This window comes from Sebastes umbrosus, chromosome 11 (genome assembly GCF_015220745.1).
Source record: "Sebastes umbrosus isolate fSebUmb1 chromosome 11, fSebUmb1.pri, whole genome shotgun sequence".
NCBI lineage: Eukaryota > Metazoa > Chordata > Actinopteri > Perciformes > Sebastidae > Sebastes > Sebastes umbrosus.
Window position 1 is genome coordinate 23,890,966 of NC_051279.1, and position 25,360 is coordinate 23,916,325.

A 25,360-nucleotide genomic window follows, 5' to 3' on the forward strand; every position below is an offset into this window, starting at 1 on the left:
TATTATCTTATTGAACTTTTTCTCTCCACAGTTTCTTAATTTATTCACAGGATTATAACTTCAGGTGTTTTTTTTTCTTCCTGTATAATGCTGATGTACAGTGATAAACATCTTGACTAATGTATTTTTTTGTGCTTGTGTTGTATCATCAGATATCTTGAATGAGTTGCTGCAGAGAGAGAACAGAGTGCTCCACTTCTGGACTATGAGGAAGCGGCGGTTGGACCAGTGTCAGCAATACGTAGTGTTTGAACGCAGCGCCAAACAGGTGTGTCCTTATGATTGCATGTGTACTGTACGTTTATGTGTGCACTTGCAAAAAGCACAATTTGGAGATAAAGCTGAGCATGCCGGTGCATCGTGTCATTCGATTCACTACAGACAGAGTGAGTAGAAATATGCCTCCTCCCTGTTAGATGACTGGCTGATTGTATTGGAACTAAATCAGCAAGTTGACTTGTCTCAGTTAGCATACAGCTGCAACTCCCATCTTGATTCGTCCCTCTTTTTAAATCAAGAGGTCTGTTTTTCTTAGTAATGATACATTGCAAATATACTGGAAGTGATGTAAGCTGGCCAACATTTGCAACAATGACAGACTTATAGACGGCTATCATTATGTGGCCCAGTATATTTAAACACTACGTTTATTACAGAGTATTGCCAAACATAAGTCTACAACTGCTCATTTTGACCCCTCAGGCAGCACTGAACATTTCAACCACTGGTATTTGTATTGTAAAGTTTTTCTGTGTTTTGGAAGAATAAGAGAACTGAGCTAGGATGATGGGTCAAGGTCAATTTTTCTCAGTCCGACAAGTCTCCGATCAGCCATTGTTCAAAGATACAAGAACCTATGAGATGGACAGTTAGGATATTACTATTTTCAGCAGCAGCCAACATCTCTTCTTATCTTATCTTCCTCTTATTTAAACATGACTTTGACTGCTGGAAACTACAATTTCAAGAAGCTGAACCAAGTTTGAATCTGTGGCTCTTAACTCCGTCCTTGTTTACCAGGTCTAAGATTGTTTAAATACAGACACTTTGCTCCCTCTTGTGGTGTTTGGTTAGCACAGCACAAGCACACAACAATTCCCCTTAGCCAATAAAAATCTGATGACATCATAGATGTTTCTAGGACATGGCTATTCTAGGGCGATCCAGATTTTATCCCCAGGGCCCAAATGCTTTCTGGTCTCACAGTTTGACTGGACCAGTTCTGCTACTGCTGGTCAGGGCCTGAAGGCCCAGTTTATAAAGTACACAGACGTGGAAAAAGGAATAGAAGCTAAGTAGGACCTTTGGAAACTGAATGCTAGAAATGTAAGTTTAAGCTACACTTTTAATAGGTGGCAACAGATTGTTAAATATCTAATTCCTCAGTTCATATTTAAACACATGTCCCACTAGATAGGAGAGGATGAAGGGGACGATGGGGAGTTTAACAAACTGCCCATTGGCTTTAATTTTATTGTAGTAATAAGAGTTTCAAGTGTACCAACTCGTACCGGCTCTTCAGATTTGGATAGTTAATAGAGACTGTGTTAAATTGTGCAACTAAATTCCCTGCATTGTAAAATGTGCTCACTTGTGATTGGTTGTTTCCTCAGGCCTTGGAGTGGATCCATGACACTGGGGAGTTTTACCTGTCCACACACACATCCACCGGCTCCAGCATTCACCACACACAGGAGCTGCTAAAAGAGCACGAAGACTTCCAGATCACAGCAAAGGTATGTGTTATGTGTTTATGTTTGTTTGTATCAGATCTATTACTGTGTAAAAGAAGGTGGGAAGGATAGAGACTGTATTTGTGTATCTGTGTGCCTGTAGCTCTGCTGGTTGTGTTGTGTCGTGTGTACGTTTGCACAGTCCTGCTCTCCTCTGTGAGGCCCATTCCCAGGGCAGTGTATTGTCCCAGTTCCTCATTACTGTGTCACTGTTATTGTGTTAGAGAACAAGCTATTGTGTCCATTAAGCAGCACACTGATTCCTAACTCTCTACCTCTACCTTTCCTCCACCGGCACTGGCTCTCTGCGGGCCACCTCTCTTTTCTCTCTCTATCCCCCCCCTCAATGTCCCTCTATTGACAGCAAACCAAAGAGCGGGTAAAGCTGTTGATCCAGCTGGCGGATGGGTTTTGTGACAAGGGACACGCCCATGCCCTGGAGATAAAGAAATGGGTGTCCTCAGTGGACAAGCGTTACAGGGACTTCTCTCTCCGCATGGACAAATACCGAACCTGCCTGGAAACAGCGCTTGGCATTTCTTCCGACTCCAACAAGGCCGTGAGTGCACACCATTGATAAAAATCAAAGAAGAACACATATATAATTTCTATTCTTATTAATGTGTTTTGACAAACTCTACTGCTTTATCCTAAAACCTTGAGTTGACGCTCTATAATGAAAGACCATAGAGCGATACAGCCGTTGATGCAGTCCATGTCTGGCACAAGTTATACTGCAACCTTGGCCTCTAGCCTTTCTAAGATGAGATTAAAAGAAAATCATGTTTTATGTGATGAATATAATCATACAAACTACTCCTGGCTTTAATGTTATTGCAGTTTCAAGAGTAGGAGCTTGCACCAGGTGGTCAGATGTAGATAGATATTGGAGACTGACACCGTCTGTCACTCGTGTTTAAACTCCATTTCCCACCAGTTCATTTTAATGAAGTGGTGCTAAGAGAAAGCAAATGCGTCACACACTGGTGTGTTGACTAGTGAATGACCTCCGTGCCTGTTGTGCGCAACATAAAAGCCGCTGTCTCCTTTTCAGAGTAAAGAGCTGCAACTGGACATCATCCCAGCCAGTGCCCCGGGGTCAGAGGTCAAGTTGAGGGATGCTGCCCATGAACTCAACGAGGAGAAGAGGAAGTCAGCGCGAAGGAAAGAGTGAGTGCAAGATATTTCCCTGGCACGCTGTCTCCTGATCGCCACCTGATGTTCAGCATCACAGGTTTCCTACACAGGCCTGGAAACATGGCTGCATGAATAATTCAGTGTTTTCCCGCAAACATATGTAGGCATATTATTTTTCAGTCCGATTAACATTTTATAGCTGCAGTCAGGCTTACATTTTCAAATTGTTTGGGTAAATGATAATGTGCAGTTTAATGTCAAATTACCCAGAGAACGTGAGCACATCATAGCGACATCTTCACATCCGATCAAGTGTGACAACAAAAGGAGATGAGATTTATGGAGCATGTGAGAGGAGGCAGAGCAGTAATGTGTCTTATGAGCATTTATCACAAAATGTTTCAGCGTTCCTGATGCTGTATATAATATCTTTGGTTTTAAATGTTTTATGGGGAAATTCATACAAAAAGGAAGCGCATGAACAGCCTGTAAATTACAGTACAAATATGTTCACAAGCTATACGTGAGCCATAAGGGAGATATAATGAGTCCACATATAGCAACAGTGCTACCAAAGCACATACAGAGAATGTAGAAACAGAAAGGAGAGTGAAACTCTTTATCTTTTAAATGCTTTGTTTTATTTTGTATATACCAGTCTTCACCACAGGTTGTTTCGTTTATATTTGGTCAACTAAAGTACAGCACCTGACCATGTTCATCAGTGTCTCATCTCCCAATGTGCATGTCCTTTCAGATTTATAATGGCTGAGCTGATTCAAACAGAGAAAACCTACGTCAGAGACCTACGGGAGTGTATGGATGTAAGTATTATAGGAAAACACACACACACACACAAACAGACATCAGCATTTACCTTGAAAAAATGTTAAATATTTGTTACAATTAGGTGACTTTTCTGAATTTAGTCATCTTAAATTGATCTTATCATGTTAGTTTTTAGCTTTCATGCTCATATTGCATGAGCATTTTCCTTTAAAACACAATTAATTGAAATATGTAATGTGACGATCAGATGCCGTCATCAGATGACTTGGTACAGAGGTATTTAATGAATTATTCTCTGGTGTGTGTTTGTGCAGACGTACCTGTGGGAGATGACCAGCGGTGTGGAGGAGATTCCTCCCGGTATTGTCAACAAGGAGCACATCATCTTTGGGAACATGCAGGACCTCTATGAGTTTCATCACAAGTCAGTAGAGCAGTGATCTACGACATTTTGTATTCTTGACCTCATCAACGTCTGCTAATTTGGTTTAAGATTATGCATTTCATGTGGAACTCTTTTTTTTTCAGCAGTAGTGAATATACAGCTTCTGATTGTTCCTCCTTTAAATCTTTCTGTGTGTACAGTATCTTCCTGAAGGAGTTGGAGAAGTATGAGCAGCTTCCGGAGGATGTCGGACATTGTTTTGTGACTTGGGTAAGAGATCTACAAGTTGTGACTTTTATATTTCAGTTTGTATTTGTGTTCCTCACCTGTTATCATACATTTACCCCTCAACAATTCTAAAATTGAACCAGCATTGTTTTCATTTGTTCTGTTTTCATCAGCATTTGTTTCCTATATGATTAGTTTAAATAACAAAACATATACAGTACACTAGACATATAGAGCATTTTTTTTCTAAAGTTGTTGTTTTCCATCCCAAATCATAACTAGTGAGTAACGTACTGGTGTTATTTCTCCTGTTCAGGCTGATAAGTTCCAGATGTATGTGAACTACTGTAAGAATAAGCCCGACTCCACTCAGCTCATCCTGGAACACGCTGGACCATACTTTGATGTAAGTAACTACCGATGCTGCTCGTGTATGTATAATAAAGTTGTGATATTAGAGTTAGGATGAGTGATTTTTCTTTCAGAATAATGTAAGACGTGTGTCTTTTTCACCTTTTTGATTTGCAGGAAATCCAGCAAAGACATCGCCTGGCCAACTCCATCTCCTCGTACCTGATCAAACCAGTCCAGAGAATCACTAAATACCAGCTCCTTCTCAAGGTGCAGCATGCCTTCAAATAAATGAAAAAAGAAGGATAGTAACATTTTCTATGATGCCCATGTATATAATACAATATAAGCATACTTATAACGCGTTGTAATCTGCTTACAGCACTGTATAATTATAGTAATCATAACATGCTATAAAGCATTCTATAATGACTTATAAGGTCACGTATAATATTTCATAATTGCTGGTCACTCACTGACATTTTCTTTCTGCAAGAATCACAGTGTATTATAATTTCCAATATTGATTATAATTTTTTTATGATGCATTACAATCACTGTTATAATGCGTTATAGTGTGATCACAAGTGGTCGTTGTTGGCTTGAAGTAAAGCGAAAAAAATCATTAAAGCTATGCAAGAATAACACACAAAATGTTGTAAAATGTGTTTTTTTACTTTACTTAAAGCAAGCAATGAATAACTTATCACATTATAATGCATTATAACAGTGATTATAATGCATTATAAGCAGACTATAATGTATTACAACTATTGAAATTATAATAAACTATGATCCTTGCAAAAAAATGTCAGTGAGCGACCAGCAATTATGAAGTATGAAGATACTTGACCTTACAAGTCTATATAAAATGCTGTGTATAAAATGTTATGATTATTGGTATAAAGCATTCTGAACATTTATGAGTGCTTATAACTACAATTATGCAGAGCTATAAGCAGATTATAATGCATTATAAGTAAGTTTATAATGTATTTTAGACATGGGTGTCATAGATAGTTACCGGAAGGATATCTGGCCAAGCATTACTCACTTTTTGCAGGCAAAAACATTCATACAGGATGAACGAAATAATGACTTTGTTCTTTACTTCCTGATTTAAATGTCACTGTGTGTATGTCTCTGTTTCTCGTGTTGTAGGAGTTGTTGACGTGCTGTGAGGAGGGTAAAGGTGAGATAAAGGATGGTCTTGAAGTCATGCTCAGTGTCCCCAAGAGAGCCAATGATGCCATGCACCTCTCAATGCTGGATGGTGGGTATACACACACACACACACATCTTCACACACCTTCAAACACACGCCTCTGCCATTCATGGAACACTTGTGTTTTTTTGATAGTCACCTGTACAACTGTTAACTGAGTCTGAGGGTCTAGTGTTTCCTACTTTGCTTTTGTGAATGTAATCATGTCGCATTCAGCACAAATTACTCAGCTATGAGTCAGCCGAACTTCATTCAACTTCCCTCCATTTGCCACCCACGAACATGTTTGTGCATATTGTACACGCATGCAAACACCCCTAAATGTCTCATTTCCTCCTCTCCCTTCACGACCTCAGGGTTTGATGGGAACATCGACTCCCAGGGAGAGTTGATACTTCAGGAGTCCTTCCAGGTTTGGGATCCCAAGACTCTGATCCGGAAGGGTCGCGACCGACACCTCTTCCTCTTCGAGATGTCGCTGGTCTTCAGCAAAGAAGTCAAAGACTCCAACGGGCGCAGCAAATACCTGTTCAAGAGCAAGCTCTTTGTAAGTAATATACCGTTTGATCCAAGTATATTGTTTCTGTTTTTTCCTACCAATTATGACAGCAGAGAAATCGATAAGATGTACTGTGAAACTTATCTATGGACGATGCTAGGAAGCTATGAATGCATCACTCACAATGTTAAAAACTACAAACTATCACATGATGATATACCAGTCATTGTAGTTGTACATTTGAGCTGTAGGACCTCTATGACACATATTGTTTTTATTTTGGTTGCAAATTGTTATCACATCATATTTTTTGTTTGTGAAGATGTGATACTGGTATCACATGAAACTAGAAAAACCTAAGGAACCCATTGGTACCAACCATGTCCTACTAGCGTGTCTCAAAGGAGGTTAAATAACGCTCCAAACTTATGCTAAATGTTGTCGAGGAAAAACTGTCATGGCCATTTTTAAAGGGGTCCCTTGACCTCTGACCTCCAGATATGTGAATGAAAATGGGTTCTATGGGTACCCACGAGTCTCCCCTTTACAGACATGCCCACTTTATGATAATCACATGCAGTTTGGGGCAAGTCATAGTCAAGTCAGCACACTGATCATTACTATTTATTATTATCATTGTGATTTGCATTTTATTATTCATTTTTAATAATGTCTCTTTATCATTACTGTGCCACTGTAAAGCACTGTGTTTGACTACAGTTGTTTTTAAACGTGCTATATCAATAAAATTGTATTTTATGTATTTATCATCATGTAAATTTGTTGATATCTTATTCACCCCCTCAGACATCCGAGCTTGGAGTGACAGAACATGTGGAGGGAGATCCTTGTAAGTTTGCCCTGTGGGTGGGCAGAACCCCGACTTCAGACAACAAGATCGTCCTCAAGGTATCAAAATGTCTTTTAATGGTGAAGATAAAGGTTCCATGTTTGGTCACTGTATTTATATGTACATTTAAATTAAAAGCTTTTTCTTCTTTAAAAATATTTTACAACAGTATCTTTAGTTCCACCTCCGTCTCTGTAGTGTAAAATATGATTTATGTGGTTCCCCTTCTGCAGGAGCGGTCGAGTTGTTCATACAAACGGAAGACACTCCATGTCTATAGTCCACCCCCACTAAATCCTACATAGTGCCCTCTGTTCAGCCAAGAAAGTTCACTCCCTGTAGGGGGGTGGAAGTGTTACTTTCTGCTACTTATTCACTCATCACACAGAAACATTAGCATAGCAGTTGATGGGTCATAATCCAAACTCACAAGCAACTTGGTAGTTCTCACGCAGTGAGTCAGAAGCAATGTTTTATGCAGGGTAGATGTAGATGTGTTTGTTTTCGAGACTGACCCGAGACAAAGACAAAAAAGGTGTGGATCCCCGTGTACTGTATGTGTTACGATGTGTGAATATGTGCTGCACAGTTATCTCCCTTATTGCATAACTTCTGATGACCATTTTAATCTGTGTCTTATGTAACACGGTGCCACTGCAGCCTTGGTGCTGCCGGTTGCTAAGTGAAGGAGGAAGAGAAGACACAGACGAGAATAGTCACATGCTAAATACAGTGTTGAAATGGCTCGGTGACGTAAATAAACACGAGGCTCATAATAAGCTCTGTGGAGCCCTAAGTGAAGTATAGGAGACGCAGGTGTCGTCATTTCACATGGGACGTGTGACTCAAGTGCAAGACTGCAGGGATCAAGGCACTCATGTGAGAGATCAGACACAGCTATGTAATTGCTAAATTAAACCTGATAGCGTGTTATGGGTCAACACTTAATTCATTCAGGCTAAGTGAGCAACAGCTTGTATTTTGCTCTGCTGTTCACATCTCTTGTTGTTGATATAATGTTCTGTCTGTGTCTGTATATGAAAAATCAGGAAGAAAAAGACCTGGTTAAACTGACATAACACCTGTACATACAGTATAAGAAGTGGATGTAGTCACCATGATGTCACCCATTAGTTTGTGGACTGCCGTTTTGAAGCCTTAAGTTTTCGTTTACAATATGAACATCATGCTGTATTGAAGAAGACTTCAAGCGACTGAGACCATAAACTCGTGTTTACAATGTTTACTGAGGTAATAAATCAAGTGAGAATTAGGCTCATTTTCTCATAGACTTCTATGGGACTTCTTTTTGCAACCGGAGGAGTCGCCCCCTGCTGGCTATTAGAAAGAATGCAAGTTTAATGGCACTTCCGCATTGGCCTCACTTTTCAGACCCGGAGGTTATCCACTGACTAGAACCAGTAAATCTAATCGTTGTCTGACCCAGTCATGTGTTGTGTCCCAGGCTTCAAGTATTGAGAACAAGCAGGACTGGATCAAACACATCCGGGAGGTCATCCAGGAGCGAACTGTCCACCTGCGTGGAGCTCTGAAGGAGCCCATCCACATCCCTAAAGCCACCACAGCTAAACATAAAGGCAGACGGTAAGCTAACAGTGCATTACTCTGAAGTTAAAATGTGAGTTTATATTATAATTATGTTAACATCATAAAATGTTAATACAGTAAAGATTTTTTTGTATATGCAACAAGTATTTGAGGAGTAAATGTAAAAACTATTTAAAACAATTTTCCAATAATGACAAATAAAACACTGCAGCTGGGCGCAGCTTGAATCAACAATTGTAACCATACTGGAGAAAAACAAAAGTGACACTACAGGCTGTTGCAGAATATCAACTCTATAAACAATACTCCCAGTAATAGATTTATAAAAATGTAATGATCAGTAATATTAGTGATAATGAAAGTAATGATGATGTCTGCCTGCAGGGATGGAGAGGAACTGGACAGCCAGGGAGACGCCAGCAGCCAACCGGACACCATCTCCATCGCCTCACGTACATCCCAGAACACACTGGACAGTGATAAGGTAGGACCACACACACACACACACACACACACACACACTATACTTGCCAACCCTCCCTCTCTTTCTGGGAGACTCCCGCTTTTCATTGTTTTTCCTCCCGTGGTCATAATTCTCCCATATTTCTCCCGATTTATGGGAAATTTTCTACCCAACTTTGGGTGCCGCACATCACAGCGTGCAGCACCCAAAGTTGGGCTTTGCTCGACGCAGCGAAAAGCCATTGGAAATAATGCATTTCAGAGCACAGTTGTGCCGTTGTCAAGTTGCGTCTGAAAGGGCCTTCAGTGAGTGAGAGATGGAGAGAGAAATGGAGAGTACTAAGAGAAAGAAATACTGAAGCAGGGGTAAAATAATTAATGTATCAATACAAAATTATGAATATTAGTTTATGCCAGAGATGCACACAAGTTCACGCCAGAGGGGCAGAATAATCAGCTTTCCTGAGAATTAAAAGTAAAATTAAAAGTAGTCCTACTTTACTTAAAATGCTGTTGCAGTGTACTTATTATTTTTGCTATTTTCATTCTTTAAAAACCATCAGAATGCAGGAAACAAAGTCAAAGGAAAAACTCAAATTTCCCACACCCGATGCTTTGGTTTTGAAATCCTCCCTATTTATCAGGTCTCAAGGTTGGCGAGTATGACGCACACACAATCTCCAGGCATTCTTCATCCCCAAAATATATTAGGCAGCACTTTAGTGATACGCCAAATAGACATTTTTTCAGTTTTGTTTTATTTTTTCCATTCACATGCCACACTTTTCAGTTCATTCATTCTAGCTAATCACTGGCCCGTATCATGCCATCACACATCAGAAGCTGCAGCCTGGTTAGATGCAGGCAACTCTGCTCTAGTTGCTTCCTGTGAAAGTGTTTGATTGTGTTAGGATGAAGAAACAGTCCATCTGACAGAGCTTTATAGCAGCGTGTGTGTGTGTGTGTGTGTGTGTGTGTGTGTGTGTGTGTGTGTGTGTGTGTGTGAGAGAGAGAGTCTTCACTCACTGTGAACAGAGACAGTCGGCCGTGGTTATATCTGGTAATAGCACCACAGAAGGCCTGTCCTCCTACGCTCAGTATGAGCAACTGTAAAACTAACACACACAGACACACACCAGCACACAGATAACAAATATATCCATACTTTTATATCGCACTAATTATAAACTGTAGCGGTGTTCTCTTACATGAGGTCATTATTTTCACACTTGAATTGGACTTTCCCCAGCTCGGCCTCTTCAGGAAAAATAAGAAAATTTGCTTAGCGTGTTCACCGTCACTGTTTAATTAACTGTTAGTGCAAAGCTCAGCTCTATGGTTGATTCATGTAGCCTAAAACCAAATTGTAAAGGCAAGGATGAGCACTGTGTGTGTTTATCCACTTGTCAAAACTGATTAATTAGTCATTGTTCCCTCAGTTAAGGACACGCTCACAAGCATAAACATTCAAAGCACACAGTAACACGTGCAGATTAAAATTTTGCATCTCAATCTCGCTTTTTGAATGCTTCTCTCTGTCTCTCTCTCTGTGAGGACTCTCTGTGAGACCTCCCATTCAAGAGGCTGTGACAGTGGTGTGTTTGTGTTTGTGTTAGTGTCAGTGTGTGTGTGTGTCCGTGTTCCTGTGTGTGTCTCTGCTTTAGTGACTGACTTGTGTGTCAGCAGCTTCAGCCTCCCACGCTCCCTTCACAGAGGATGCTCGTCTGTATGCCAGACAGGAGAGCACAGCTTCAAGTCCTCGCAGCTATCGATCTCGCACTTTTTCTTCAAACGTAGAAATATTTGGGCAATATTTTTGTGTTTTCTCTTCTAATTTTCTGGATTGTTTTTTTGTTTATCAGTGGACATTAGTGAGCTAAATTGTGGCAACACTTGTTTAAAGACAAGGATGGATTAACCGCTCCGCTCCGGGGAAGAGACAACACAACAGGGAATCATTTAAGCTTCAATAGTCTGATTGTGAGAACCCACAGAGGAGCGCTGTCGACCGTTACAGGGGACGGCTGCAACTTTTCTTCTGGCCGTGGGATGTTATAATGGATCAGGATTGTAATTATCTAGTGCTGTTTTCCCAGGATAAATATTCCATAAAAAGTTAAATCAGTTGTACTATTTTCCAGATAGCTTATCCTTACCTAGTGAGCAACTTCTCATTGTGATTTAGGAGATTTTCAGTGGATTGCTGTAGAAATCAGACGTCTGTAGAGTTGTTGTTGTTGTTGTTATTTAGCTCTTTGAGACTTCTCTCGTAATGAGGGAGTGGAAAGCAATGGAGAGGCTGGAGGACAGGATCTCACATCCCGTTTCTCAACTCCTCAGCTCTTTGGCTTTACCGCACTACCAAAGGGTATGTTGAAAATAATGTGCTTTGCAGTATTTGAAAAAAAGAAAAAAACATTACTTTGACATTTACACAGTGAACATTTTTGAAATGCAACCTATTTCAGTTATAAAGGACATAACGGACTTGTTGCAATATTCAACACTAGAAATAAGGAACACAGTAAACCTTTGAAAGAATGCAATGTGTGAATGATTTTTCAGTACAGTATGTGGCTATTATTAACTGTATAACTAATAGTATAACTTATGTATAAGACTTTTCTCATCTGCCATTAAGTCATATTTGATATAAATGCTCACAAGATGACTAGAATTGTTTATGGTTTTATTGCTCAAAATTCTTTGATATAAACATGTTTGTTTTTTTTCTTGGAAGATTTACCATGAAATACATGGAAATGCTTAGTGAAGAGTTAAGAACTTGAAAACATGAAATTGATTTATTGCTATGTACAGCAGAGAGGAAAAGCTACACATGATGGGACATTTGTGGTATTCATTTGCATTTATTGGGTTCAATAAAGCCAATTCATTTTAACCCAGACAATCAGAAATTGTATATGCTTTTGTATTTCATATTTGTAGAATAACAAAATTTGTGCACCCTCAGTGGTGTACCGTTACTGTCTATCTTTCACCTGTGAGCAGCCCAGAAATTGCAGCCTTAATAGCTGCAAGCAGCTGCGTTTTCAGTCCCGTGTTGAACAGAAGTACCTTTGAGAGCAACTAGTGAGAAAAGTGACTAATCCCACCGTGTTCCACCTCTATCTCATATTGCCTTTCTCTTCATAGACACTTAGATGATCGGATGATTGGAGTCAGATCGTCAGAGTGACGTTTTGTTCAGTTGTGCTAGAATGAGTCACCAATCATCGGTGCATGTACACTTCCACTTTACGTTGCTGATGGAGTACCAGTACTGTTTTTCAAAGTGTGTGGGAATGTTTGCTTTTTGTTCTGAGAGCCCATTCACTCAATTTAGTGATGTCAGAAGTAATTTCACTGAATGACAATGCTGGAGGAGGCACTCAGACCCTTTATTTAAGTAAAAGTACTAAAAGAAGAAGTATAAAGTGGCATGAGACGTAAAGTACACGTACCTCAGATTTGTACTTAAGTGCAGTACTTGAGTAACAGTACTTAGTTGCATTCCACCACTGCTGAATGGCCATGCTTGTTGGCATCAGCTTATGCAGTATTACCAGGTAGCATCTTGACTATTTAAAATATTTGTGCCAAGATTATTAAAATGCAGGTGAAATGATGACAATTTTAATTTATGTTAATCTTTTAAATTTACAATCTATATTGGAGCTCAGAGAGATACAACACTGGGTTGTCCTGTGTGCTGGTAATCAGTTCTGACTGGATGAGATACGTATGAACAGTAGCTTTGAACATTTTCCAAGAGGATTGTCATTCCTCCTTCGTCAATTTAGCAACAATCAAATCACAGTTTATCACTACACACATGCTTAGTGTATTTAGTTTCACACTATTTTGTTTTATGACTTGTTAGATATAATTAATCCTCATAGATAGTCATGTGGGAACTGCATTCATGCTTTGTACTTTCTCTCTTCCATTTCAGCTGTCCGGTGGCTGTGAGTTGACAGTGGTGATCCATGACTTTATGGCCAGTAATGGTGGCAGCAGTGGGGAGCTGACGGTGAGGCGAGGCCAGACTGTGGAGGTTCTGGAGCGACTCCACGACAAGCCGGACTGGTGCCTGGTGAGGACCACGGACCGCTCTCCAGCCCAGGAGGGCATCGTACCCTGCTCCATGCTCTGTATCGCTCACTCCAGGTCCTCCATGGAGATGGAGGGGCTCTTCAACCACAAAGGTAGGATGAGAATGTTTTCATATTTTGTCATATTGAGGAACATCTCAACACATCAGAACATTAGGAAAATCTAATTGGATGTATTTCAGGTTTCAGTGAAGGTGGTCTGCAGTATCTTCTTATCTCATTCAACAGCTGCTTGTCACATCCATGCACATATGGACACTTGAAATATTAGAGAGAGCTAATAGGATGCATTTCTTGTTTGCAAACGCATCACTGGTGACCTGCAGATTCTTCACTTCTCACCAAACAGCTGCTTGGGGAAGCACGTACGTGTATTTCTAGGTGTTGCTATGCAACTCTGGAAAGCCCGCTTGACGCACAGCTCTCTTTTAATTATCTTAAAATAATTTCAACCTTTGAATTTCCGGTACCGTTAACATCCACAGATCTTATTCTTGTCAGTATCTCTTATATTGTCTTAAACACGCAGCAGCATGCCCCCTCCTTTGTAACAAACATGAAATATTAAACAGCCTTGTGGGGGTGCAGAATATGCATCTGTTGTCATGCCCAAAGGGTTTTATTAAGACGAGTCAATAACGGGGTCCCCAAGGTGTTTTTTCAGATCGTGTGTGTGTGTCTGTGTGTTTGTGTTAACATCACACCAGCTCTGGTTACAATAACAGAATTATTGTTGAGTCACATCCTGCAATAGAGTTAACTTGATCATGATTACCAACACAACAAATTGTTGTTAGAAATGTGGGAGTTTTTCCACGTACGTACACACACACAGTCAGTCTGATGTTTATATTTGGATATATCAGACTAATGAATACAGTAGGATACAATTTGGAGCATAATATGAATTACCAGACACACCAAGCTGACATCAAAGAACTAGAGGCGATGAAGGCCGAGTGTTGCGTCTCCTCACGTCGCCTTTGTATAGGCATTTGAACATACTGCAAAGACTACAGTCGACGGTCAGTTAGCACGTATGTTCTGCGCCTGCGTGAGAGGAAATAACTCTCCACACCAGCAGGCGTCGGTAGTCTGTATTCTGCATTCAAAAAGGGAAACCGGAAGACTGAGGACGGCGGATATGCAAGCTGATTTTATGATACATGAAATAAAGCGGTGTTTACCGACCATTTTCACACCACTCTCACTCACCACTTAGCTTCATTCCAGATGATCATGTCGCTGTGAAAATATCCGTGACTTGCAATGATCAGAGGAGATGAGGATGAAAAATGAGAAGAGCCGTCTGTGTGCAAGTTTGGTTCAAGTTCAAAAGGCCCAGCAGCTGGCTCAGGTGGCTGCTAGGTATTGTTGTAGTGGTGATGGTTGCTTTATCCAGTAGCTGTGGATCATGTCAGACCTTGGTGCTATCCAGTTCCACATTCTTGTGCACTGGTGTTGGATCTGCCTCTGTGATGGTGACTGGTTCCTTCATTGGGTGAACTGGTCTGTTTTCTGCTCTGGTATGATACAATGACATCTGCTGTCTGTACTGTTTCTCACTGAGCCGAGGCAGTCGGGGCTGATTGCAAACTTTTCATGCTATTTTATCTCATGTCTGCACCTGGACCATGTAAGGCATTGGTGTAGATAGATAAATACATACTATGTATACTATATTTGTCTATACATACATACTGTATATTTATATCTTTTTCTTGTGACTAAAAAATACTTGGAAATCATAATGTGACCAGTGCTAAACAAAGAATAAATATAGCTAAGGGAAGGAAGTGAGAGGAAAGGAGTCTATACACAGACCTGACCCTCATTTGACACTTGGTTTGTTGGCGTTATGAGCTGCTGTCATCATGTCTTGACAGAAGTTTCTGCTCGTCTCTCCCTCTTTAATCTGGAAGAGTGGGTGAGAGCTGCACTGCTTGTTTCTATGGTAATATACCATACAAATATTTCCCTGGCAGCCTCTTTGTAGTTGGTATGAGAAAGATTTGTATTTAAAATTATAGGATGCTTGGATTGTACATACAGGAACTTTGGAATTAGCTGAATGATTTACTAGTACAGAACAGGAAGACGGGTAGAATTGAACTAGTTATTTTATACTTTCAACTGCAGCTTCACTGTTTCTCATCTCGTCTGCTCTGCTGACAGAGGCTTTGTGTTTTCATCTGGCTTTCCTTGGTCCCTTGGTTGCGCCTAACCAGCCCTCACTGTTTGTATCCGTGTGTTTGTGTGGTCAGTAGAAGTGATGAAAAGGAGCTTCTCACTGCAGGGGCGGCTGTGGTTTAAAAAAGGCTGTTACTGAAGACGAGGATGACAAAAAAAACGTCTTTGCTACTTTGTCAGCCTTTTGTGTTTACTGACCGACCATGTGGGCCACTTTGTCCAGAGTTGTGGAAGGGTGACGGTTTACGGGATTAGTGTTCTCCGGGAAATCTCCCCTTTCCCTGCTGTGTCTCACAAGCAGGGATAATTGACTGTTGGGGGTGGGCAATGTGTCTGGAATAACAGAAGAGAGTAGAATCGAATGGTTCGCATACAGTCGGATTAGCCTGCAGAATGTATAGCTGGCAGCTGGTTGTCTGCTCATCTATAGTTTGTGTTTTCAGCTTGTGTGTTGAATCAAGTCCCGTGTTGTTCAGCTGGCTGCTGAAACCTGCGCAAACCTACACATTCCTGTTAAATCAGGTTTAGAGCACTTTCATTTACGCACTAATCACATTTTCAGTTTGAATACTGGAATTCCCCCTTTTATACCAAAGCATGCAGGTCGACTCTGGAATAAATACAAAAGTACAAACTTAATGACAGTGGTATTGATAAAACGGACTCTGTGAGGAGCAAGTGAAGCCAGGCCAGTGTATGAACAAGTGTGTGCGTGTTCTTACAGGATAGAGTGTGTTTAGAGCCCACTGAGACACACACACACACTCACAGTGAAACAGGGAGGTCTTTGTGCATCTAGCCTGCAGAGCTACTCTGGACTGCAGAGTGTGTCAGATAAAGTGAAGATGTAGGAAAACAGATTAAAGTGTTGAATATATATAGCAGTGGTTAAAATAACCCTGAACCCCCCCCCCCCCCCCCCCCCCCAATGGAGAGATTTTTGGAATTCCAGAAAAACTGAACTGAATATGAAACACTGAACATTTTGCAGTTCACGTCTCTTGGATTTCATAACCAAGTCTATATTCGTTCCAAGCATACTGCACAACTTGTATGCATCCTAATGCCTGTAAAATATGCAGCCGCCCACACAAACTGAGTGGGTGCTTCTACAAAGGGTAATACGGTAGATGTGCTACATGTTTACAGACATCCCCATTGGAACAGAGAGGCACAGTGGAGGCTTGCCCAATATCCTCACAGCAGCCCACTCAGGAGAGAGGGAGGGAAGGAGATACAAAGAGAGAGAGAGAGAGAGAGAGAGAAACCATCCTACTCTCTAATGCTGCATTTGACTTTTTCTTTTTCCTCACACTGGACTTCACACTTTCTCTCTCTGGAATTTCAGCAACGCAGTTGCTTCAGAATTATTTTTGCTTTTAACTAAAAGTCACAAACAATGTTAGGCTTTAGATAGGAATTGAAAGTCAGTAGTCGTATCTGTGGAGATGTTTTGAGGGAATATGTCAAGTCAGAAATCCGGAGGCTTGATATTTGATTGACATGGCTCGTGGAATTGAGTCCCTAGTGTCTCTAAACCCATTTTGCTCCATGGATTCAGGACAGGGAGGACCCTCTGACAACTGCAAGTTCTGGCTGTTGGACCTGGGTAGGTGCCTTGATCATGTGTAACACATGAGGAATGGCAAAATGTGTAGAACGCAAGTCATTTTATCAGGGTAGGTTTTGTTTGATGAAACGTGCAATGCTGTATTTGCATGTTATGTGAGGATAACATTGCAACATTTTTAGTACTATACGATGGAAAAACACTGAAAATTGAAACAGAAAAATGGCAGAAGTGATAAGTTGCTCCAGTTTTGGTATTATTGTGAGTTCATCTTATCATGTTCAATGTGTGACACTTTTTTTTATTGGCAGTTTGGGCTTGTTTTGTTGTTGATTCTACGTAAGCTATTTTCAAATGGGGCTTAATGCAGAGGGCATTCACTCATCAAGTGTGGATTATGTTGTGGCATTATGGCAGTGAAAGTAATTTGGCGAATGCACCGTTATGTGATGGGATATTAAATGGATTGAAATAGCATCGACAAGATTATATCTTTGTGCCTATGTGTATGTCAGGTCAGGCGGGTGCTGCACAGATGGGCAGAGCGTGTTATTGTAGAGCCCAGGGACAAAAGACAATAACGAGGTCAAATAGTAGAGAATAGAATAGAATAGAATTCACAATCCTTCTTCTGTTGAATGTTTTCACAGTCGTCCGTCATATACAGTATGATAATACATTAAAAGAAATATTTATATATATATCAGACTAATTTTGCCAGAATATGTAGCGGGTGGTCTCTAAACTCTCCCACATCTCCCATCCCAACTCCACGCCCTCCTGTACTACGGCTGTTGGTGGCAAGCCCTCTCCAGCATTGTCTACATTTTTCCAGAACAGCTAGCCAAACCCCCCCCCCCCGGAGATTTCTCACACGCTGCACCTCCACCCCTTAAAGAAATCATCCAACCACACTGACCGATGTTTGTGTGTGTTTGTATCACTTCACTCCTGGGGAAGATAAGACCACACGAAAGATGCTCCCCTGGTGACACCTCTGGAATCCCAGGCATGCTTCTGTGGAGCAGCGCAGACTTTTGGGATCGCTCCATTTGTTCAACGGCCCCCTCCCTTCACTCCTATTCTTAGAGACACTCACACAAAGTTGTAAATCTAGCACGTCCTTTGCAGTAGCGTGAACGAGCGGTGACTGAATTATGATAGCGTGTGTCGGTAGATAAATTAGCAAACATCTGAAGATGCAGTGGGGAGCATCTGGTGGACTCTTGGTGGGTCTCTTGGGTTCAACTGAGAGGATGCTATTAAAGTATATGTTGCATGTATGTACATGCATGCATATGCACATATAGTTTGTGTACCCTGTGCCAAACTCTAATGATACAAGTGTATGACTCCAATGATCATCACAGTCGTCTCAGCAGTGTGATGCTCTAATGATTCCACTGATGAATTAACCAGGAAGTAAACTAGATGCCTCCAATCTAAGATTGCTCCAGAGACAGAGACACCAGTTTACTGATTGAGTCAGTTTAATTATTTTAGCAAAGATTAACAAACATGTTACTACATGTTTTAAAGCCTCTTGAAGGCAAATTACAGATTATTGTCTGAAAATGATTTTGACTATATGATAAAGATAAGAGATTTATCGCCACGGTAGATGTTTACAGAAGATGCTGACATAAATGATCATAATAGGGTTTAGTTTCATTAAGTTTAGTCTCTTGCAACTTTTGGAAAATGACCGTGCATTTATTGTTTTTACATTTGGGAATTCTGCATTCGTAATTACCAGATGGGAGTGATGAGAACAGATGCAATTTCCGTGTTTTTATGACATACTTTTTGTAGCAGCAAGATTGAAGAGTCTTTAAGAATCAGGTTTTAATAAATGCAGTTTTACTTCAGTTAAATGGTCCAAAAGCACGGATTATGTTCCATGAATGTAACTCTTTATATAAAAACAAATGAGGAGGACTCTTAGCTAGAGTCACCCCTGCAAAAAAACAGTGTCCCCAATTTTTTGTTTCCCATGAGCACGAGCCTGACCAGCTGTTCTTGAGGTGACACGCTGCAGGGCGAAGGTCAAAGGTCATGCCCTCTGTGTGTGTGTATGTGTGTCGTTAGGGTTATTTTCTACTGAGGAGGAATGTGTCAATGTCGCTGACCCCATGTTTCATCTATTTACACCCCTGTTAGCACGACCTCTTCAGTCTAATCAGAGCACATAGATAGCACCAGATGCTTAGCTAACTGTCAAAATATGAACATTTTATGACACGTGAAGGACAAGAGGTGGAATTATTTGCTTTTTCAATGTTTTTTAGCCAAAAGTACCACATTAGCCATCATGGTTCAATTCAATGCCCATTTTTTCACATTGCAGAATAGAGAAGTGAGAATTTATGTAGTTCTAATTTTAATATTGGCAACTTATTGATGCGTTATCCTCTTACAACTGGAAAGACATTGATCTCAGTTTTGCATTTTGTATTTGAGTATTTGAAAGACATTCAAAGAAATAAAAGTAATTTCTTTCTCCCCAGAAACCCATTTGGTGTGAGTTGACAGTGTAAAATATTTGTCTGCTTAACTTGCCCCGCAGCTTTTGATGTAATAGCTAAGATGTACTTGCTAACAGCATGGTTATATGTTAGGTTACGACCTCAGTGTGTCTCCAGGAAACACGGTCTGTTTGCTCTACATGAGAAGTCCTGACTCCGTGTCTGGCTCCCTGGTTCATTCCCTTTAAAAGCACAAGTTTCCACCTTGGTGTTAAGTAATGAATTATGTACGCAAGTATGTGTGTGCAGTGGCTCGTCAGTGTTGTCTGCCCGTTAAAATACAAATAGCAGCAGCAGGGCGCCTGGCTAGCTCAGTCGGTAGAGCGGGCGCCCATGTGTGGCCAAGGCTCAGTCCTGGCAGCGGTGGACCCGGGTTCGAATCCGGCCTGTGGACCTTTCCGCATGTCATCTTTCTCTCTCCCCCTTTCCAAGACTCTATCCACTGTCCTATCAATAAACGCTTAAAAAATGCCCCCAAAATAATAATTTAAAAAAAAAAAAAAAAAAAAAAAAATACAAATAGCAGAAAGGGGCCTTGTTTACATTACAAAATAACAGTTGTGTGATGCTTAAGTGTCCACTTACAGTTATTTACCAAAAGTATTCAGGACTTTAAAAACCCTAATAATTCAAAGGCCTCGTCAGCACCTGTACTTTTTGCTCTTAGTACTTGTATGCATAATGGATGAAATCTAGGGCTGTCAATCGATTCAAATATTTAATCACAATTACTTGCATGATTGTCCATTGTTAATCAGGATTAATCGCAAAATAATCGCACACTTTTTATCTGATCAAAATGTACCTTAAAGGGAGATTTGTTAAGTATTTAATACTCTTATCAACATGGGAGTGGGCAAATATGCTGCTTTATGCGAATGTATGTGTACATTTATAATTGAAAATCAATTAACAACACAAAACAGAACACAGAAACCCTCACAGGTACTGCATTTAGCATAGAAAATGTGCAAAGTGGGCATGTCCCTTCATGCGTTAAGGAAATTAGTGGCGTTAAAACAAATTTGTGTTGACGCGTTATTATCGCGTTAACTTTGACAGCCCTAATAAAAATGTGCTTGTGTTATCTACTGAAGTAACAATATGCAGAACTCACTCATAAAGGAAGGTTTTAATAGTCCTCGGAGACCAGCAATAGCTAATGTTAAGGCATTTTGCATCATCAGAATTCCAGCCTGAAGTAGGCTCCATGATTGTACCCATGACTAAAACATTCCAGGGTAGTATCGTCACCAACAGTTGTCTGGTTTTCATTTGGTACTGCAGGGGATATGGTGGAGGCAGGTTAAGCACACAGCTTTCCTAAATTCTATACAAAACAATGAGGTTGCATGTAAAGATTTGTGACAACAAAAGGGATTATCTTCCATTAAATTGTTCCCCCTAGCAAGACGGACAAGCCCTGCACACCTCCTATCATCTTTTTACAGTATCCATCTGACTTTCTGTCTGGTAAAAAAATAAATTGCAGTATAAAAAGATGTGTTCTCACCTGCTCTGCCTTGACTTATTCACGTTATCGTTCGCCTGACTCATGGCTAAGAAAATCTTGCACGTGGCAACTCAAGTATTGCAGAATCAGTGAAAGATTGTGACTATTATTGCTCAGGTTATCCTGTAGATATCTCCAAATGACCCGGGCTTTGTCAGAGTGAGATGGTGAGAGAGGAGTCTCGGATAAGATGGCTTGAGAGTCTTAATAGTGCGAGAGATGCTTGTTATTCTGGGAACCATGTTTTCTTCTTCTTCTTCTTCTTCCCTTGCATGCGATGTGAGAACACATGCTTCGTATCAGCCGAGCGCAGTAAAAAATAAGTCTCCCAGAGGCTGAATGACTGACACGCACGTTCACATGCAGATGCGTTCATTCAGGCTGTGTGAAATTGTCCAATGAGGGAAGGCCGAATTTCCACACCTGCCATTCATGAGAGCCTTTCAGCTCGGTCACGTGGTTTAATCTTTAGCAGCTGCATGTTTTTAACCACTTTAATGGCTTAATTATGGAGAGGCTGAAGCCTGAATCTCTCGAACCTTTTACTCTTTAGTCAAGCTGCTGCATAGTATCCTAAAATATACATCATTTAGTTCATATATTTCACAAAAACATTAAAAAATCGCATTGTATTATTTTCTACATGCTTTGAAGCTCAACAAATCACACTGTGGTGTGATGCAATAGGAGGAGAGTATCGTCCTTGACTCAACTCCAGTCCCCATAGAAATGGACTTGTTTTTGCAGTCATGTGCTAATCTGCACAATGAGAACATCATCTCCTGAGATCTTCCTGCACCAAGAAATCATTTTATGATTTAGTTTAGCTCTGATCAGCTTTGCATTTAAAGTGATAGAAAACATGAGTTTAGGAGGGTATTCAGAGGCTTTTAATGATGTGTCCCAGTCCCAGCTTTTGATCGATATTAAGAGGTACTCTCCTCATCCTTGGGTGAAGTTCTTTGTCATATCTAGGTGGTTATTTTTCTTTACTCTCTTGTATTGACAGCGGAGTAAGGAATACTCTTAAATCATGCCTTTTGTTGAACTGCGAGGTTTTACAGGAGGTCTTGTCCAGGGAATTCTGTGTGTGATGTCAGAGTTGGGGTCATGTTGCACAGTGTGACAACACACAAGACTCCTTGTACAGATAGCTTGTTAAGCCAGTCATGAGGGTTCATTTGCAGCATTTTTGATGATGGTGAAGAAAACTAATGAGCGGATGTCGGGGTAATTGAGGAGAAAAGGGGGTTACAGGTTAAAGATTGGAAGGAGAACCGGAGTGAATGAGCAGACAGGTGGATATCTTTGAAGTAGTCAGACAAAGCCTCTAGCTTCCTTTTATCCTGTATTATTTGTTCATGGCTCCATCATTATTTGAAGAGGAGCTTTCCTCCTACAGATTCCCTAAGGCGCTGCCATCACTGTGAGGAGGAAGCCAGCCTGCCTACTGCACATAACACGTACAAACCCTGTACACACAAACAAAAGCACACATTTGTTATCATATACTGCGTCTTTCTTCAGTGTTCTCTCACTATGTGCAAACTCGGTTGTTTATGGTTTGTTACAGATGGAATATAGAGATGGAAATATGAATAGACATAAAAATATAGGACTGTTTTTACAAGCATTTGGGAGGTAAACAAACTTTTTAAAGCACCAGACAACATGAATCAAATGGTTTAGTTGTTGTCTAGTGTTAGTCTCTGAATTGAAAGACCTGTCAATCAATGTAAGAGTAATGGCAAGTTCCAATCTTGTGTTTTGAATTTTTGGCGAGATGACCCTTTTGTGTACATTTGGATCACTGATTATGCCTCTATACTTTTGATTATATCATTATTTCTTTCTTTTCATCCTTAGACACCTTGTCTGTATCCAGTAACGACGCCCTACAACCAGGCTCCAGCCAAACCCTGGGTCCTCACAGCTCGCCAGGCCCCAAACGACCCGGCAACACCTTGAGGAAGTGGCTGACCAGCCCCGTGCGGCGGCTGAGCTCCGGCAAAGCCGACGGCCACGTCAAGAAGCTCGCCCACAAGCACAAGAAGAACCGCGACGGCACGAGGAAGAACATGGACACGATGGCCGGGTCGCAGAAGGACTCCGACGACAGCGCCGCCACGCCGCAGGACGAAACCCTGGAGGAAGTAAGAACAGATAAAAGCAGTGGATAACTGATCACAACTGTCAAAAACACAGTTTTTACTAGTGATGTTACGTGATGTGCCGTGGCTTCGGAGCGCGTGTCGAGTAATCCAGGAAGTTTTCCGCGATGCTCGTATCGAGGCTTGTATCGTTTTAGACCAATGACGTCATTGATGACGTCCGAAGCCTCGCTGCCCGGTCATACCACATGACTGGTTCAGGAAGTGGTTCAGATCTTCACTGGTTGAACCAATGCCACTTTCCAGAAGTGACACAGAACACTAATATTACCACTCCTGCCATCATTATATTATATTACACTACAATACAATTCAATTATTAACCAAAGGATTGGTTTACACACATAAGATGCATTACTCATAAACCAATTACAGTTTATTATACATGTATGTTATATACTCATACTATACTTACTAGAAAATAGACATTATGTTATATATTATATAGATATAAATGGATAACATGGTAATATATGTTTTTTTTCATTGTTTATAGTCATTCCCAACAGCCTTTACTGGTGCAAAATACAGTATATCACAGATCACATGGTTAAGATCATATCTGCCTGTTTTACACTCTTTGACCACCAGGTGTTTTGGTGTGCTCATGAAGCCTCGAGAAATGAACCCTTTTCCGAACCAATTTGCTGGAAAGCTTCAATGCTTCATGAAGCTTCATCTCGCCGTCACCAGTTTTTACAATCATTGTTCTCTTTCTCTCTCTCTCTCTCTCTAGCGTATGCGTAATGAGGGGCTGAGCAGTGGTACCCTGTCCAAGTCTTCGTCATCAGGCATGCAGAGCTGCGGTGAGGAGGAAGGAGAGGAGGGAGCCGACGCTGTCCCTCTACCTCCCCCTATGGCCATCCAGCAACACAGCCTGCTGCAGCCCGACTCCCAGGACGACAAGGTTGGTCACACGGGGCAATCTAAATACATAATACTGTATGCATAACTATACATGGTCACAGACAGTGTCATGCAGAAAACTCAATGCACAAAAGACCCAAGACACATGTGGGTTGTGTTTTGCATTGAAGCGTAACCGGAACAAAATAGATTTATGTGTTTTCACACAGTATTTAAAATGGGCCAAACATGCTTTTGCTTCATCAGCAATATGACGGCACATAAATACAGATGTTGTTTACTTTAAATGGGGGGAGGGTTGCATTATGTAAATATAAGATGACATAGATAAGTGCAGGCACACACAAAATAGATTGCTCTTCACAGGAAGATGCCTATTAAACCTTTTGAAATTTCAAACTTAGATGTGTTAATATAAAGAAATATATATATATATATTTTGTTCTTTTCAAAATTGCTAATTTCTTAATTATTTTAGCCACTTTAATCTTAATTTAAGCAGCCAGATTTCTGTGTTTGGTTCCACATAGAGGTCCACACAAAGCTTACGATCACACAACTAAACTTTTACGTTGCCACTAATAATAACCTTTCTTTTTTTCTCTTATTTTCTTGATGGTTGCATGTCCCTCCCTCCAGCATTACGTTGACTTCTGTTCTGCTTCTCTTCTTTCCCAGTTCCCCTATCTCTCCATGTAAAAACCACTTCATCATCTCCGCTTCTTTATAGAACTTCTTTCTTGCCTTTTTGTTTTCTTACTCTCACCAACTAACTTCCATGCCCGTGGAGTGTAATTGTTCTGCTGTTGCTGAGGTGAATACTCCATTCACGTGTTGCTGCAGTGGTCAGGTGTTTTGTGGGACTAAATGGGGAATTCCCATTAAGTCTGGCTTTGAACAGGGGAATCCTTTGCCTGCCACTATGCCTCAGACTGGGCTCTGTCGCAGACGCAAACGTTCCTTCCAATGGAGTATTGAGCAACACTGTTTGCTGTATATACGTTGTTTGACTAATCATGGTGCTCGTGCTTGAAGAGCAGTCCAATCCCAGAGCTTGCCCTTGACCTAAACCCACCTAATAACTGTTAACCCTGTTTCCCCGAGACCAGTCTGTGATTGGCTCCAACTTGCCCCATAGTTAACCCTTTTATTAGGGCGATCACACCCACCAAGTTCTTATT

At 40.8% G+C, this 25,360-nt stretch overlaps 1 protein-coding gene across 5 annotated transcripts in view; it reads left to right on the forward strand.

Moving 5' to 3' along the window:
• The window catches only part of triob (trio Rho guanine nucleotide exchange factor b), a 128,180-nt gene that overhangs the window by 89,895 nt on the left and 12,925 nt on the right, over positions 1–25,360 (forward strand). For all 5 annotated transcript variants that reach the window (XM_037784436.1, XM_037784432.1, XM_037784433.1 and 2 more), the window contains 17 exons: positions 153–268; positions 1,614–1,736; positions 2,098–2,292; positions 2,788–2,903; positions 3,628–3,694; positions 3,974–4,083; positions 4,245–4,314; positions 4,589–4,678; positions 4,801–4,893; positions 5,785–5,896; positions 6,205–6,395; positions 7,155–7,256; positions 8,663–8,802; positions 9,151–9,250; positions 13,184–13,436; positions 23,008–23,294; positions 24,049–24,219. In XM_037784436.1, coding sequence (XP_037640364.1) covers positions 153–268; positions 1,614–1,736; positions 2,098–2,292; positions 2,788–2,903; positions 3,628–3,694; positions 3,974–4,083; positions 4,245–4,314; positions 4,589–4,678; positions 4,801–4,893; positions 5,785–5,896; positions 6,205–6,395; positions 7,155–7,256; positions 8,663–8,802; positions 9,151–9,250; positions 13,184–13,436; positions 23,008–23,294; positions 24,049–24,219 — 2,336 coding nt within the window. The remainder of the gene's footprint in view (positions 1–152; positions 269–1,613; positions 1,737–2,097; positions 2,293–2,787; positions 2,904–3,627; positions 3,695–3,973; positions 4,084–4,244; positions 4,315–4,588; positions 4,679–4,800; positions 4,894–5,784; positions 5,897–6,204; positions 6,396–7,154; positions 7,257–8,662; positions 8,803–9,150; positions 9,251–13,183; positions 13,437–23,007; positions 23,295–24,048; positions 24,220–25,360) is intronic.